This window comes from Oenanthe melanoleuca, chromosome 1 (genome assembly GCF_029582105.1).
Source record: "Oenanthe melanoleuca isolate GR-GAL-2019-014 chromosome 1, OMel1.0, whole genome shotgun sequence".
In the NCBI taxonomy this organism is placed as follows: domain Eukaryota; kingdom Metazoa; phylum Chordata; class Aves; order Passeriformes; family Muscicapidae; genus Oenanthe; species Oenanthe melanoleuca.
The window spans coordinates 32,563,476-32,581,687 of NC_079333.1; the positions used below are offsets into that span (position 1 = coordinate 32,563,476).

At 40.5% G+C, this 18,212-nt stretch overlaps 1 protein-coding gene across 2 annotated transcripts in view; it reads left to right on the forward strand.

The window, feature by feature from the left end:
- DLG2 (discs large MAGUK scaffold protein 2) overlaps positions 1 to 18,212 on the forward strand; it is a 963,673-nt gene that overhangs the window by 158,455 nt on the left and 787,006 nt on the right. For both annotated transcript variants that reach the window (XM_056503649.1, XM_056503680.1), the window contains one exon: positions 4,296 to 4,370. In XM_056503649.1, coding sequence (XP_056359624.1) covers positions 4,296 to 4,370 — 75 coding nt within the window. The remainder of the gene's footprint in view (positions 1 to 4,295; positions 4,371 to 18,212) is intronic.

The following is an 18,212-nucleotide window of genomic DNA, read 5'->3' on the forward strand; positions in this document are numbered from 1 at the left end:
GTGTGCTGCATTATTATGTGTTTCAGATAGCTGGAAAAGCAGAAAAAGTCTGTCCTGTGGCTCTTATTCTCAACATAAACATGTATTTCTTTTCTGTGTTAATCTGTTTGATACTGCTGTGCAAATTTTGTTCTGTGTCCATTCACCTGATGCAAGACTTCTGGAAAATGAGAAGAAATGTGCAGTCAAGGAGAACAGAATGGTTATTTATGAGTGAATCATTAGGCCAGGGGTATGGCCTGGTATGTTATGTTTTGCTTGGTCTGAGACCTCTAGTTGAGATCTATAATTTTCATTTCCCTAGAGAATCAGAGAAGATAATTTGCAAGGGTGTGTAGGAGTAGCTGAGAATGTTCCACTGGGATTGACTTCATCCAATGCTTTTGTTGCTAGAAACCTCACTCAAGGACTTGTATACAATTTCTTGTATTTGTATTCCTGGCCATTTCAGTGGATACAAATGGAATATAACCTGTGACTTCTTTTGACTTTCATCAGCAGCATCTTCTCTGAGAAAGAATATCAAGTCAGATATTAGAGAGTGCTGCAGTTCAATGAGCCCTGAACCTTTATATTCCTAAATATCCTCTCTGGATTTTGTTCCATCTTCCAGTGGAGCTAAAATCTGTCTCTGAATGTGTCTCCAGACAGAATCATATTAATATTTGGCCATCCAAATTAGGTATTGATATTGATATTTTAGGTATATAAAAATCTCTTCCTGCCTATGAGAAAGTGGCAATAGGATATACCTACTTGCTCCTGAAGTCACTCAACATAAAAGAGGAGCTCTTCCTTGAAATCTTACCCAGAACTTGCTGAGGTGCAGTTGTGTCTCTGCCACCTGAAATGTCTCCTGTGCAGTGCTACAAAGCTCTCACCTTCCAGTTCAATATCCAGCAAGCAGTCATTTCCCTCTGCAGTATTGCTGTGGGCACTGATGCACTACCACTCTGCATTGTGTTCATGCATTTCCAAATACATTATACTGATGTTTCTAAATAGTGCTGCTAGCAGCCAGTTATTTTAACACCTGACTGGGAGGAAAAGCATGTAAGAAAGAAGCTTGCTTAAGGGTTGCTTGCTAGGAAGGCAGGTGTTCTGTATGAACTCTGAAGGACTTGCAGCCTTGTTTTCTGTTTCCTGAGATTGGTATCTTTCTTTCTGCTGGTTACCCATGGGGTCTGCATTCCTGGAGGTTTGATAAACCTATAGGTGTGGGAATTAGATGTATCAGGACCTCCAGAGAAGAAACTGCACTGTCTCTAGCTCAATGTGAGGGTAGCATCTCTACCTGACTGTGGTCATTGCTTCATTGCTTCCTGACTGTATCATTGCTATGCAATTTATCAAGCATTTGAAGCATCAACCCAGAAAAAAACCTGTGAATGATGCTTAATTCAGCAATGAGAATGGAATTATTCTTTTGTGTCCCAAGCTCTCTTTGTACAAAAATTACACAATCTGAAGATCTTATTGTGTATTTTGAAGGCTTTGATTTCATTAAGCTTTGATAAAGTCTCTGCCTGGATGGCTGTGTCTGTCACTGTGTTGGTGCTGTCTCAAGGGTAAAGCTTAGTGCTGAAGGCTGAGTATCCTCAAAGAAAGGGAATAAAGCAAGACTGTGGAAACCACTCATTCATAAGCAATAGAGATACAGCCCCTCTCCTTCCATTTAAGATGGAGAAAACTTTTATTGGAACATATTCTCCCAAACAGCAGGGCAAAGTATTGGTACATAGGTATATACAAAGGTATATTTACTATTGGTAAACATGAAAAACAAACTAGAGGTGCTTCTCTCCTGCCTTGAAGGCTATCTGAAGAAACTATGGATTTTCATCGCTTCTGAGATTTTTACCTTTTCAGTGAAGTGGTGGGTCAAGGTCTGCTGAACTTTCCAAACTTCTAAGCTGAGCACAATGTTAGCAGTAATAATCAAAGGGAATTAATTCCTTCTGTAAATATTTGCCAATGGTATTCCTATGCTTACTTGTATTGCCTATGCCTGCAGAATACTTTACATAGTGTTGATTTTTTGGCTATTTTTTTAAAATTGGCTTCTCTAGATGTGACATGTTGGAGCTTTTAGCTATTAAAAAACCCTTGAGCATTTAAGAAGAAAAGTGTTACCTGCAGCTGATATACAACCTTATATCTAAGGTTGTTTCAATTAGATGAGGGTCTATGAAAGGTGTGAAAAGCATTGGTTTTTACACAAGACAAAAAGAAGTGATCATTCCAATAAGAATTAAGCTGTAATTTTCAAAAATAATCCAACTCCAAATCCCCAAAAAGCTGTAGAAGAAAAGTGTTCAGTCCTTGCCCTTGAACTACATGCATTTCTCAGACAGTACCAATGCAATGTCCTGTTACCAGCCCAGTAATTCAAATATCCAGCTGTGAAAGGCCAAACACTGCAGGTCAGCCTACATCCCAGAGGAGCAACCAGCCCAGCTCTTGCCCTTAAAAATTGGGAACTCTGTATAGTTTCTGCCTCTGAGCAATTCCCAGTTGTTGCTGTTTCTTTGACCTTTGATGTGCCAGGGGATTCTAGGCCTTGGGACAATTTAGGCATGAATCTTAAAGACAAGAGTCTTTAAGCCTTTAAGAGAATAAGCCCCTCCTGCTATGAGATTTGGAGCTTTTATTTTGGAAAAGTATCCTCTTAAAAATGTGAGGAGTCTTTTTGAAGAGTCTCCTGACAAAGTTATACATCGTTTCCTCTGTAAGATCAGGCTTTTCAATCAGAAAAATGTTTTCAGTCCAAAGCACATTATTAATTCCTTGCTTTTAACTTGCCTTGGAATAAAGAATGAGGGTGTACAATTGTTAAAGCAAAAAAAAAAATAAAAAATACTAGTGTTTCATGCCATCTTTTTAATCAGAATTCATTTATAGTTTTATTGTTTTGATAGGATTACATTGTTTGCTGTTTCATTCATCCCTTCCTTACAAGAGATAACACACATCTGCATGATTCTGGTGCCATGATAGCAGTGACTTTCTCAAATCCTTTTAAACAGGACTTTCCAAACTTTCATCTAAAAATAAAATTATTCTTGCTTGCTAGCTGTTTTTCTGAATATTTCTTGAAGTTGCCTAATTGAAAATGTAAAAGATAACCAGTTTTAAGTTTTCAAGTTTTAAGTTTTCAATGTGATATCCACATTTTTTCCTTTTCCTTTTTCTTTTTACCTTGTAAGGGTAGTATCGCACTGCTTTACAAATGTTAACTTTCTGGAGATAAAGAACAAAGCACTAGTAGTTCTTAAATTAGACTCAAAACTGAAAATCATGTGAAATCTAATCATTAGTGTTTGCAGAGGTTTCTCTCCTTTACTCTCAGCATGGGGAAAAGAAAGGTGTAATGTAATTGCTTGTGATATATCTGGCTTAAACGAAAATAAAAAGAAGAAAGATTTTTTTTTTTTCCCATAGTGCTTCCAGCTTCAGGAAAATACCTGGTTACATGAGTCCTTCAATTCAGGGAGCTAAATAATAGTTTGACTCTTATGTGAAATGCTGAGAGTAATGGTGGCAGACACTAGAATTTATTCTGAACTTTTATTCAGGGACTCTGACCCAATCTGCTGTGCAATTCATTCTGATGGGCACCAAACCTTGGCTGAAATGTAATTGAATCACAGCAAATGCAAGGAAAATTACAGGAAGATCAGCCTGGAGGGATGATGGTTGCATCTTGCACTGCCATGTGGAACGTTAGACTTTAAATTAACCCCTCACTCTTTTTATTCTGCAAAGTTTCAGGGAACTGCAGGAGTCTTGGGTACTTGCTCATGTTCTCCAGAGACCAATCTGGGGAGCAAGCAGAGCATTCTGTTCAGAAAAGAAAAATGCCCTAAAAATTTGGGGCGTACTTACTCTTCCTAGAAAACAGCCCTGACGGGTGTTTCAGGCTGCATCTATCACTGGTTCAAAGAGGACATCATGGAAAAAATGCAGCCTGTCATGCAATGGGGGAAAAAGCCAACTCTCCCTGCTGGCTAACGCTCTGCTGTTCTCTGTGCAGATGGCACACGCTTGGGGCTGAGAGCGGGTGCATTTCCATCCGCATAACCCAGAGCTGCAATGCAAAATTCATAGACAACCCACGAGGCCCTTTTGGTCCTGCAAGCTGCAGATCATTCTTCCTACATGACAGTGGAAAATGACTTTGTGAGGTGTGATGGCTGAACACGCACCTCGGTGCTCCCTGTGGAACGGGGTCCGTGGCGCCTGGCGACGGCAGCGCGTACTGTGCGGTGTGTAATGCCCTTTTCACTTGTTTGCAGCAGAGCCATGGCAGATGCCCACCTCACAAATGCTCAGTCGAAACACCTGCCTGGATACCCATTCAGCACTCCACCGTAAGTTTGAGCCTTTTAATACAAAGATTTGAGGGACTTGGATGGTAAGTCTCTGTGCTTGGAGCAGCCCTGGGTGGGTAAAGTTCCCATAATTAATGCACTGGAGAAAGAGCAGTAACGAGTCCTAAGTCTAGACCAAGCTCATTGGGAAGCCTAAACTGTTGGTGTGCTGGGCAGTGGCTTAGCAATGCTTCTCCAGAAGTTCAGACTCTTCAGGAATTTAATGCATTCAGCTTGGAGCAGTGGGGATCAGTGACAAGTGTGGTATAGGGTGATGATGGAGTCCAGCTTAGGGAGTGTGGAGCTGCTGTTTCTGTAACTGGGCCCCAGTGGTGACTGGGAGCCATCCAGATCTGGGTGGTGATGCAGGGAAGGGGAGATGCATCCTCCCTTTTCCACATTCTCATGGAAAAACGACTGATGAATCCAAGTGTTTTACAGACTAGCAAGTGGGGAAATTTGCCCACTATAGGTAACAACAGCTTTTGGAATGATGGATAATGAGTGAAACTTGGTCTGCTGAGTTTATAGGAAATTTCTGCTGTAAATGCTTTCCTCCTCCTGCAAATTAGATGACTTCAGTGAGATTTGCTTTTAACTATCAAAGACGCAGTAATATTTGAGAAGGAAAAAGCCCAACTGTGGTCAGGTTGACACTGCATTGATTTATATCTTGTCTGAGCATGCACTGTAGATAGAGCCAAATTTTTGGGTGCTGGAAGTTAGAGGGCTGACTAATAGAGCTATGATGATTTATTGCACCTAAGGAGTTGGCAAGAATTCATTGACATTTTCGTTGGCTCTGCACCACAGCATGATGTTGGTCCACAGCTATCAATTTGTCACCTTTTATGAGTAGATGAATGAGAAACAAATTCAAGTTGTCACTCTCCCTCAGTCTCCCACTAATCTTGCAAGTGATTGTAAGCTCTGGGGTTTTGGTTGTCTTTATATTATGTTAAAATTATTTATGTTATTGTTTATCTGTATGATGAGACCCACTTAAAAATATAGATTGAATGGTTGAGTTACCTAGTTTTTTACCAGGTGAGGATTTAGGCCAGTAACTTATTAGTCACTCATTCTAATTATTAGTTTCCATTCTCAAAGACTTTGTATTGACTTTGTGATGTGTTTTATGTTGTTCTGTGTTTATGTTGAGAGGGTTGCAGCATGAGCACAAGTACAGTAGTGTGATGCTTTGAGAACTGGAGCTGTGCTGGACATTTGTAGCAAGTTGCACTCAATACAACACCATGATCTGACTTTTTACACAGTGGCTTTAAATGCCTTAGGCATTTAAAAGGATGCTTATTTCTTAAACCATAAAAAATAAAAGCATTAATCTTGACTATTCTTTGCTTGTCTCTTGTTAGATATCTGTGCATGCATAGCTAATATATTGTCACAAGAAATGCTAAGCTGAGGATTTAACTTCTTTGTCTTTCTAGGCACGAGGAATTGTCTAAGATCAGAATAACTTCAAGTGTTATTATTTTTAAACTGTTAGGGTGGAAACTGGTTCTGGGACCAATACTAGTTAATATCTTAATCAACACATAGACAGTGGGATTGAGTGTACCTCCAGCAAATTTCCAGATAACACCAAGATAACTGAATGGTGCAGTTATTGTGCTGCAGGGAGGAGAAGCCATCCAAAGGGACTGTCACAGACTGGAGATGTGTGCCACTGTGAACCTCATTAAGTCTAACAAGGCCAAGTGCAAGGTGCTGCACCTGGGTCAAGATAATCACCAGTGTCAGCACATACTGTGGGATGTGAGGTAAATTAATTGAGAGCAGCCCTGAGGAGAAGGAAGGGGGTACTTACTGGTGGATAAAAAACTGGACATGAACTGGCAATGTGCACTCTCAGCCAATGGTATCCTGGGCTGCATCCAAAGCAGCGTGGGCACAGGGTGAGGGAAGGATTCTGCCCCTCTGCTCAGCTCTGCTCTGCTGTGATGAGACCCCACCTGCAGTGCTGGGTCCAGCTCTGGGTCCCAGCATAAGAAGGATGTGGATCTGTTAGAGCAGGTCTAGAGGAGGCCAAGGAAATGGTCAGAAGGCTGGAGCATCTCTTCAGCAAAGAAAGGCTGAGAAAGATGGGTCTGTTCACCCTGGAGAAGAGAGGGCTCCAGGAGCTCTTATCGTGGCCTTTCCCCATTCAAAAGGGGCTTATAAGGAAGATGGGGACAAACTTTTTAAAAGGATCTTTAATGACAGGACAAGGGATCGTGTTTTTAAGCTGAAAGAGGGTAGAGTAAGACTGAACATAAAAAGGAATTCTCTGCTGTGAGGTTGGTGAGATACTGAAACAGATTGCCCAGAGAAGCTGTGGGTGCTTCATTCCTGGAAGTGCTCAAGATTAGGCTGGATGAGACTTTGGGCAACCTGCTCTAGTGAAAGGTTTTCCTGCCCTTGGTTGGACTAGAGGTTTTTTAAGGCCTTTTCAAACCCAGACAGTTCTGAGTCTATGAAACAAACCCCCACATACACACTTTCTATTAGAATATATTTCAACCATTCACTTGGTTGCTATTTTTTTGATTCTAGAGTACAACATGTGGTCCTTGAGGTAATTGCCTACTTGAAGCTTGTTATTATCTATATTTTTTCTTGATTATAGAAGCTGGAGTGAAGGCAAATAAGTTGTAATTCCTAAGTACCTTCTTCTTCTTTTTTATCAAACAATATTCTATGCAGCCAAGCAGATTTTTCTCTGTATCAGATATTTATAGGCACATTTTACTATACTTGAGTAGACTTATTTTCCTAGGAGACTAATGCAGACAGTTGGAGAAAATTAAATCAGACAGAAAATAACTTCTAAGTGGTCGATATTTTTCCCTTTTTTCAACAGTGTTTTTTAACTGACTTGCCTTTATCACAGAAAAATATTTGTGAAGCATCAGCATTTTGATAGAAAGTTGATTAATGAAATAAAAACTTCTAGTGACACATCAAAGCATATTGCCCCCCATAAAAGTCTGGTAGGAGAAAAGAAAAGCAGACATCTGGCCAGTTGTGACAACTCTATTAGATGATGACAGCATGTGTTTGGATGTCTCTCAACAGTGGGAGAGGGAACAGTGTTGAACAACAAAGGAAAAATAAACTGCTAGGAAAGGTATCCTCTTTCATCAATGGTGCTGTCTGTGTCACTGAGGATGGCATGTGTCTGTGCTCTCCTTTTTCAGCATGTTTTATAAAAACCACTGTGTCCTCTCTCGGGAGTGACTTCTGCATCTAATGCAAGAACCAGGAGATCTGGCATCATTGCTGTTATGTAACAGTCTGACTTTTGCCATCCCTAATTTACCATCCTGTTTGAATTTGTTGATGATTCTTGCAGTTAAGATTCTTAATTCTGTTTGGCAACTCACCATCTGCAAAAGAGGCCATAAGTAAATACTGCCTTTCTGTGCCTTCACAGTGTCCTTAATTAGATTAATTTTAAGTCTGAAAGTTTTAATCAAGGGAATTACCTAAGGGTGGCTTTGCCTGCACTTGCACTTTTAGTCATGTCTTCCAAAGGATTGTAGTGTTTGATTATAAAATACTCCAAAAGGAGTTCACAGTACTGCTCTCTGTCATACTAAAACTCCCTTTCACTGTGGCTGCTTGCTAGCTTGATCCATTATGTAAAGATAATGAAGTGTCAGAAGCTGCACCTGTGTTGCAAAAACATTTGGAGGTGTCTTTCCTTCTAGCCCACTTGACAGCTTTTCTTGAGCTTAGCATTTGGCACAAGCATTCACCTTAGATCACCCTGCAGCATTAATAGGATCCCTCTGCTTTTCCCTGCTGCATTCTTAGCAGAGCTCTTTGGCCCTCTGTTCTAGCCCATGGAAAAGATCCCTCTTGGGCATCATCTGCCATGGAGAAGCAGCAGGAAGGAGCAGTAAAAGGGGTGTGGGCACAAAAGGTAAAGGATCTGGCACATGCCTTAAGCAGAGCCTCATTCAGCATCAGCTGCCCCCTCAGTGTGAAGAGACTTTAAGGGAAGGTAAGCCTGAGGAAGGTCCTTGCAGGGTAAATGCAGCAGCTGAACCTGCTGCCACAGCTCATGGGCTGCAGATTTACATGGGTGCTGCATTCTGCAGAGATCTAGTCAAGGTTTTGGGCCAGGCTGCTCTGCAGCCAAACTCTCAGCTGAACTTTTTGAACTCTGCAGCTGAACTTTCTGCCCCTTGATTTACCTATATCCATAGCACAAGGAGAGTAAGTATCACTCCTCTTTGAACCTGCATATGTATTTACACGGAATAGAGCTGTATGCAGAGGATACAGTTACTCCTGGTTTTTCTTTTCCTGGTTGATTGGGAACACTGGAGGAATAGGAATGCACTAATGCCCTGCACAATTCTGAATTTAGCCTGCTTGATCAGAGAGTTAACCCATAAACATTCCTGGTTTAAACAGATCAAGACTTTTGTATTGAGATTCACTTCACAGGAGTTGTTTTAAAGAAATTCATACTTTTGGAAGATGACTTGGAAGATGCAATTTAGTTTTGGTGGTTGTGCTCTATGTAAAGAATGTTCTGACATAATATGGAGCCAAGCAGAAACATATTGAAACATGCATATTCTGAGTGGATCTAGGGCTGTGAGCCTGCAAGAATTGTTTCTGATATCAGTCTTCCTTGTGTTAAACAGAAAACAAATAAAAGTCTCTGTTTGGCAGGAGTCAGCTCTCTCCTGGGACTAGGGTTGTGTCTCCTAATGATGTCCCATCCTCTCCTGTGGAGATGTGCTCTATAAAATAAACAGATTGCTCTGCACTCCAAGAAATGCGTTTTGCAGGGTCTCTCTAAGCTTTAAGTCTTTTTCTATTAAACCCCTGTTGGCTAATAAATTTCACTCACAATCCAGGTGGTGGTGAATGTTTTTTGTGGCTAAAGTGAAATATTTGAGAACAGAGCTATTAATACTGTGCTTTTTCTTCCCTTCACCTCAGTGCTGATGGCAATGGAAAATTCTGAGTGCTAAAACCCAGCTTTATTTTTAAAGGAGGTATTCAAGTAATGCCATGCATATTTCTGGTAGGTCTCTATATTCCTGCAGATCTTCTTCATTCCTAAGTCTCCTGTATCCTTCCTTGGCCAGTGCTCAATGGAGTTTGTTGTCCACTTCTTTAAAAGGCATGGTTAAAAAAGTCTGTCTGTACCCTGCAATGCTGAGTCTGTCACCAACTGCCAGCTATGAATCTGCTTTTTAAAACAGCCACTTGAATCCCCTTTCCCTTTGGATAGCTCTCTGATACTGCCTTCTTGTTTTCACCACCCCTCCCTAGCCTTCCCCGGGGGAAAACATGCTGTTCCTATTGTTGTTGGCACCAGCTGGAGGTGCTGAAGAGTCTCTCCTGTAATCTGATTTATGGATTCTGTGGGGAGAGTTCCAGCTAGACTAAGGTAGTGCTGGATTAACAGCAAACCACAGCACATCCCAGCAGGCAGCCAATGCTTCATGCTTGGGTAGACAGAGGAATAGGCTAGCAGAGTATCTGTAAACAGAAGGGATTAGGCTTAGGAGCAAATTTTGACAGAGATAAGGCAAAAGAAGACATTTACTCCACTATTTTATCAAGTAGCAGGGAAGAAGGGGGATAGAAGATTTCTTAAAATGGCAATGGCCCTTTGATAAAGAAATATATATACCTAATTTATAACATATGTGGTCCTTCATCCCATTGCAGTTCCCAGTGAAACTAGGGAAGGGTTTCAAAATTGCAAAACAAGCTCACAAACCCCTTAGATAAGTTGATAATACATTAAAAAAATCTCTATTATAAACATTAAGCTGCTCAAAACCATTATCACCAGACTGACCCATATAGCTTCTTGACATCATCATCAGGAAACATTTTGCATGAGTTATTTACAACGGGTAATCTCATTAAGCACACATTATCTATAGGATACTTGCTGTCTTTATTGCTTTCTTTGTTTTATGGAAAGCACCAGGATGTTTCTGCAGCAGTCCCAGTCACAGAAGTGTGGCAGTGCATAATTTAGAGCAAAATATTTCTAACATAGTTATAGAAATCTTGTTTAAGCTGAAACCTAGTATTGATCTTTATGAGAGCAATTACTTAAAGGTACTTTTATGGAAAAGCAATATAGATTTAACTACTTAAAATCATTGCAGTTCATGAGGTTTATGAGCAAAAAAAAAAATTTAAACAACACTTAATTCTCTTCTGGACACTATTTTAAAATTCTGTTTTAAGTGCTCATTTAGCCAGGCAACATTTTCACAGTGTTATTGAAGTTTAAAACCAATGTGCGCACCTATTTATTATTTATTATTCCCAGAGGGAAAGCACTGTTGGAATACAGTTTTTGTGATAAGCTATGTATAGCTTGGGGGTTATGTACCAGGGGTATTGCTACTCAAAACCACACTCTCCTGACATGGGAAATTCCATGCTAAGGTCAAACCTGAGTGAGTCAAACATTCTGGGCTTATGGCAATATACACAAAACCCAAGTTAGCTCCACTCTTTATTTGCAACCTGCAATAACCAGAAAATGTGGCTACTATGACTGCTTAGATGTGTTTCTAGTCCTCAGTAGAGTCAGCAAATTAGCTTTTGTTATTTTTCTCTTAGATGTGCTGCAGTGTAAAATAAAACAGTGATCTAATACTATTTTGTAGGAAACCAAAGAAGTTGACTATATAACTTTCAAGTGTATTTGTATGTAGCCAACAAGTGTAGGGGAGCTCAATGGAAAGAGTAGGACTCTTGCTTAGAGGTCAGTAACTCCTGTCATGGTATCTCACTTTAGCAAGCAGCCTCACTTAGCCTCTTGCTGTAATAAAAATCTATAGAAGAAACTTTTGGGGGAATCAGTTGTGGCAGAAAAAAGATGGAAACTGTGCCTTGCTCAGCAGTATTTGATAGTGATGCTGACAGTGAAATTCATCTGTCCAGATTTATGTCGTTGGAGAGCTGTAAACACTTTTGAGGGACAGTTCACCTGTGTGCTGGTATGGATGGATTGGGGTGTAGAAGACTGTGTTTCTCTTGATTGATGATAGAGGAGACCTGAGCTGCCAGCTCTGACACAGTGTCTGAACTGAAGGTGGTTTTCTCAGTGTTGCCCAAGTCTGGCAAAACATTGACATACAACAGACACACAGGTACAAGACTTTCCTTCTAGGTGCTCCAAAAACACATTTCATTATAGTTATCCTTTTGGAGCCAAGGAATCATTAAGCTTGAAAAAGACCTCTAAGATTATGGAGTCCAACCCTCAACTTAGCACTGCTCACCACTAAACCAAGTCACCAAGTGCCACATCCACATGCCTTTTGAACAGCTCCAAGGGTGGTGATTCCCTGGGGAGCTTGTTTCAATGACTAACCATCTTTTCAGTGAATAATTTTTTCCTATTGTCCATACTGAACCTCCCCAGGGGCAGCTTGTGTCCATTCCCTCTCATTATGTTACTTGGGGGAAGAGGGGAACAATCCCTGCCCTGCTCCTGCTGGCCACACCACTGCTGATCCAGGCCAGAATGCCATTGGCCTTCTTGGCCAGCTGGGCACACCCTGGATCATGTTCAGCTGCTGTTGACCTGCACCCCAGCTCCTTTTCTGCCTGCATGATTGTGGCTGTTCTGCCCCCAGCCTTTAGCACTGCCTGGGGTCATTGTGACCCCAATGCAGGACCCAGCACCTGGCCTTGATGAATCTCATACAGTTGGTCTCAGCCCATCAATCCAGCCTTTCTGGATCCCTCTGCAGAGGGATCTGCCTTACTACCATTAATAGATAGGTAAGGCTGCTGCTGACTTCCAGGCAAAATGCAAATGAAAACAGGATTGGATCTGGGCACAGCCCAAGCTGTGTAGAGATATTACAACATCTCACAGAATCTGGTATTATACCTAATGCCTTTTTCCTTAATACCTTGAAAAAGATGTGTTTAACCATAATAGACCATATGTTTTAGTGGCATTTTCATTGGTACTTCTAGATTGCAAGTCCTATTTTTCATTCAGTATGTACATACTGTATAATATCATTTGCACTTAAAGGGCTCTGGGAACCTAAAAGTCTCTCTTTATCACATAAATGGCTATAAACAGCCATCTTAGCAAATGTGTTCTGCAAAGATTTATTCCTGGAAAGTTCTGAATGTCTCCTGTGAAGTGCTTGGGGGTCCTCCCTTTGACCCTGTTGGTATCACTCATATGCCACTCTAAATAAGCACGGGAATCCTGCCCTGGGACTGAGACAGCTTATATATCAGGGAGGTGTTGCACAGGCAACACACATTTTCACAAGAAATGAATATAAAAAGGGTCTTTGAATGCTGATAGAAATTATTCTTCCCTGCAGAGTACTCATTTCCCTGCTGTTTGAAGCATTTTTTTTTTCAGTTGTGAACAAATGCAAATAATTATTTGTTTGCTTTTTTGCTTGTTCTGGGCTTTCTGAGGAAGCAGGGAATATAAATTTCCTGTAAAACATATAATTGATAAGCTGTTACATGTCACAGGAAGACTGTGAATTATAGGTCTAAATGTACCCTGTTTTCAGGGGTTTGAAAGCCAGAGCTTCAATTATCCATGCAAACAGACCTGAATTCTATTATCCCTTCCTGGTATTAGAGCCTTGCCAAAACCCAAAGGTGCTCAGCCCTTTTTGTTGATGACTCTTGGAGCTTCTGTAGCTGTCTCCCTGGGTCAGTGACTCTGCATGATTTTTTTTTTTTTTGGTGGACATCTGCCTTTTTTGCAACAAGACTCATCATCTTATGTGAAGTCACATGAATAAATATTTGCTTCAAGTGTTCAGCATTAATAATGGATTCAGATATATTCTGTCAGTCATTCTAACAGTTCCTATTCATGTAGGAATATCACGTAGGAATAGAGTAGGGCCACCTCTCCTGCCTTGGATGCTTCACTGGATTTCCTCAGTGTCTGAGCATCTCAATGTGTGAATTTGTTTTCACAAGAACCTTGTGAAGAAGTTGGGAAAAGCTGTTATCCCCATTTTAAAAACAAGGGTGAGAAGGAGAGAGGTGGAGAATATTCCTTCATTGTGTAGGGATACACTGAGCATATCAGCTCTGGAATGAGTGCTGCACTGAGGGTAATTAACCCAATTAACCCATAATAAAGCTAATAGTCCATGCAGGATATCACAGCTTTGTACTTTACTGTGCCATGCAACTGGTCAGCTCTTGGAACAACCTTGAACTTCGTAACAAAGCAGTGAATGACAGAACAGAATATTACTCTTCTGTGGAAAGGGACATTTAGAAAAATATTCACCATCACAGGTATAACTTCAGAAGAGGGTTTTGCTGCACCAGTTTGGTGGCTTGGGCCACCCCTTTGCTGGGTTATTTTGTGAGCTGGGCTCTGGCTGAGGAGAATGGGGCAGTGACAGTGTGCAGGAACTGTCAGATCTGCAATCTGCTCCAATGTCACTGTCTTTGCTCAGAGCTGAGTTTCAGGGCAGCGTCATTTAGAGGCTACACATTCTCTGTTTCTCTGAATTGTTTATAATGTATGGTGGAAACATCTAAAAAAGGATGCTGTAGAATTAAAGAAAAAGCAAAACCACAGGAAAGTTGAAGCTTTTCCTCCCACAAGTATATACTATGTATATGTATTTTTATACATAGATTTCAGTATCTCCTTTTTCTTGCCTCTCGTGTTAGCTCCTGAGTTTACCCCAGTTGTACTTAGTTCTGCTGCATAAATAACTCTCTGTCCCTGTCTCCAGTTAATCTAAACCTGCAAGTATTCACTCCTGTTCTTTTTAGCTGTGCCACCTGCCTCTCAGTCTCACTGCTGTGTTACTCCCTTCTCTGCCACCAGTCTCTGATTTCCTGAGAGAAGTCTGGGTCTTGAAATATTTTGGGAATGGAAGGATGGGTAAGGGAGTGCTCTTCCATGTTTTGGTGCTCTCTTTTCACCCACAGAATAGCTCTCACATTTTCTTATTCCCTGCCATGTCCTTATTTCTGAGGTACTTAGGGATATTCCTATTTGGATAAGCATTTACTATTTTTAAACTGCTTATCCTTGCAGAATAGGTAATCAGAAAAAGCCAGTCATGAAGAACAGTGTTTTCTAAGACTGGATAGCCACCTAAAAATATTTAAGTGTCATGACAGTAGCAGAATGGCAATACTGGGGTTGAAGGATGGGGAATAAACCTCGGAAGAGGGAACCCAGTCATCTGCTGTTACAGGGAAAACAATCATGTAAAACCTCACTTGAGAATTTGGACATTATTTACTGTCAGACACTTCTAACTTCTGCTGTCACCCTATGCTGGTCTGTGCTACTGGATGCATGTGTAAGATAAAGCACATACCATGCTGTTTAAAGATGGGTCTCAGTAAAATGCCAGGTGGAGAACTCACCTGAGAATTCACAGTCTGCCTGGGTTTGTCCTGCTGCTGTAGAACAGAACTGAGTGTGCTCATCTGGTGCATCTCTGCACAGTGGAGCCTTTGGCTGTAAGCTCAGCCCAGGTCTGCCTGCTAAAAGGCAAATTTAGTCACATTTGGCATTAGCAGACTCAGTCACTTTAAATGGTTTGTAAAGCCTAAAACTGGCTGCAGGAGAGAGAACAAAAGTCCCAAGGGATCTCTGTCTGTGACTGATGCTTAGAGATAAGGTGTGGTAAGAGTTCAGGGTAATATTTCCCTTGGAATATCTTTCCTGCTTCCAGCAAACAGGACTTTAAAAGATTCTTAAGTTTGAGGTTACAGATGAGCATTACTTCTGGTAGACCAAAACTCTTTAAAATAAGAATTGGATGAGTGGAACAGGACTCTGCTATCAGAAGTAAATCTAGATTCACAGCAGTGGAACAGGGCAGGGTTTGGTTTCTCCCTCTCTCCCTTGATAGTGAAAGTGTTTAAATCTTGGAAATTGGGATCCTCCCTGAACTTTTGTTTAATAAAGAACTGGTTTGATAATAAAATCTTGGCATTTACTTTATCAGTTTGTAACTATAGTAAAGAGGGTTTTACTTATCAGGTATATGCTCATCAGTTTTCTAGTGTAGTATATATTCTACTTTAATAATATCTGCTCAGCTATGCATTTTCTCCCCCTCATGATATGTGCATGAAGGATGCCTTTAGAGATTTAAGGGGGCGATTTGAATAATGATTTTTTTTCAGCTATCCTTCATTAAATTCAAATTGCCACTGACTTTCTGCAACATCACTTCTATGGAAACTTAGCATCCGCTAAAATAAAAGATGTCTTTGAGCAGATCTTTCCATTTTCCTCATTTATTTTCTATTGCTTTCTGAGCATTATTTGTTCCATTGTGACTGATAGGAAATTTGGAAGCTCTTGTAAAGTTATTCACAGTATTTCTTTTCCATTTAATGGTAGTTCTGTGGATAAGACCTACTTTTGTTTCAGCAAAATCAATGACAAAATTGATTTTGAAATGAAAGTAGAAAGGTGTCCTCAGTTTATCACCTTTGAAAATGAAAAAAATTTGAATTCATAGCATTCACAGTAGTAGTTTACCATATTGCATATTTATTGGGCTCTTAGATATGCTTAACTGCTGTTAAGCAGTAAAATCCAAGAAAATGGAGATTATTGAATGGTCTATTTACTAAACCAATCTTGACATCTTTATTCATTCACATCTGATTATGTTGCCACTTCTAAATGGTATTTTGGACGTGGGGGTTCAGTACTATTTTTTGGTTTTACTTTGTTTAGTAGAGATAATCTACAGAATCAGGACAGCTTTGTTGGGAGAGGGAGTTATTTTGTATTCTGGTTCATAGGTAATTAACAGAATTTTCAGTTAATTTCTAAGTCCTTCTTGCTGTTGAATTTACATAAAAATGCAGAGCATCATTGTTGGTCTGAGGCAGAGTGGGATTGGGATAAAGCATCCAGGAATTATTCCAGGGGAACTTCTGAGTTCTGGCTTGCTTTCAACAGACCCTAAGAAGAATGACCCTGTCTGTCCCTTGGCTTGCACCAAGCTAGATAGAAAAATACTTCATGCTTTCCTTGAGATCTCAAATTTCTTAGAGATCTATTCATGGTACAGCATAACTGTGGTATGATTTCAAATTCCATATAGAATTTTCCAGGGCCAGCACTAAGTGCTTTTTATCTTGAAACTGAGAATGAAAGAAAGGTTATTGAAAATCACATATTTTATTGTATTAAAAACATTTTAATTTTTGGGGGGGGGGTGGGAGAAGGGAGACAAGACTGGAGGTGGGAAAAAAGCTCCTTATTTTGGGAGTTCCGTTTTTGGCTGCAAACCCAAAACATTGGCATAAGAGCATACTTATAACTGAATTTTAGAAAAGAACAACTTCAGAAATCTATGCATCATAGATGTGGTTGAAACTATCAATGTTCAAAGTGGTTTGAACATTTTTGCTTTAAAATAACTTGAATTAAAAGCATAGAAAAGTAAACACTAGTTGTTTTTTTGGAGTCTTTTATTCAGTTCTTACCACTGCAGTCTTTATATCTTTGTTCTTGGCTTGCTTTTTCTGTTTATTCTTCACTGACTAAAGATACTGTCACCTGCAGAAGACTCAAGTTTATCTTGCTTTCTGAACATGAGCCAGAAGACCCCAGCTGCCATAAAATTGAAAAGGCTGGGGAATAACAAACAGCAACGTGTTCCCACCTCTGTTCCCCACCCAGGATGAGCTCCCATGAAACACCCTCTCAATCTGCCAGGCTGGCAGATGTGGATGCACAATGGGCCTATGAAGTCCTGGATCCACATAAGCAATTTAGTGATTAAAATGCATCTTGGATAAAATTTAAGTTTCCAAGTCCAAACAGGCAGTTCATGAAGCCCATGTCCATTCCCATCCCTCCCTTCTTCTCTGCTTGAATATCTCCAAGATTTCAGGCACCAGACTTTCCACAAGTACATTTCTCATCCTTTTTTCTGAAGCTTCCTTCATCTCTCCAGATACAGCTGGCCACATTTTGCAGGGAGGATGGAGACTTCCTCTGTCTGCACCTGATTTGCTGCTGCTGGTGATTGCACTCGCCAGAGTGAAGCTTGTGCTGAGCTCTGAATTTCCCTTCACAAGAATGCAGTAATACTGAGACCATCCCAGCCTTCAACCACCTTTTGAGGGAAAAGAATGAAGCAACCTTCCTTACCAAAAGGGAAGTTTAGGCATGGGAGTAGGGTTGAGAGCTTTTGGTGATGTGTCATGATTTCTTTTAGAATCACAGATCAGGCAGCCACTTGCAGTAGGATACAGAGAATTTTAAAAATAGCCATTTATCTCTTTTGTTACTCACATTTCCCCCTGCTTCTACACATGCTGTTTTTTCTGAATTTTATTTGTAATTTTCATGAACTGCATTTCAGGAACCAGTACCTCAGGGCCATATCAGGCAGCTCTTAGGATCACCATGCTTCACAGATCTGCAACCATTTCCATTGTGCTCTTGTCAAGGCAGAAATGGTGATGACAATGTGACAGAGTTAGTGTCACCATCTAACAGGCACCAAGCTGCCCCTGATTGTAGAATGTAACATAATGGATGAAGTGTAATAAAAGGTTAAGCAGAGGTGATGGTTATGGACTTAAGTTACTATATTTTTCTGAGTGTATTACTAGGATTTCTCTTAAAACACATTGTATACAGAAAAAGGGGCAAACTCTACTTTCAGTGACAAACTGGGTGAGCAGCAAGAAAGTGAGTTGGGATGGAGCCTAATGCCTTGTGCAAAGCTGCAGGACCTTTGCCTAAGCCTTTGCAGATGGACATTCCCATGCTAATTTGTGGAAGAAGAAGTCAAGAACTACAGTAGTTGAACTACATTGCTCAGTCAAATCAGG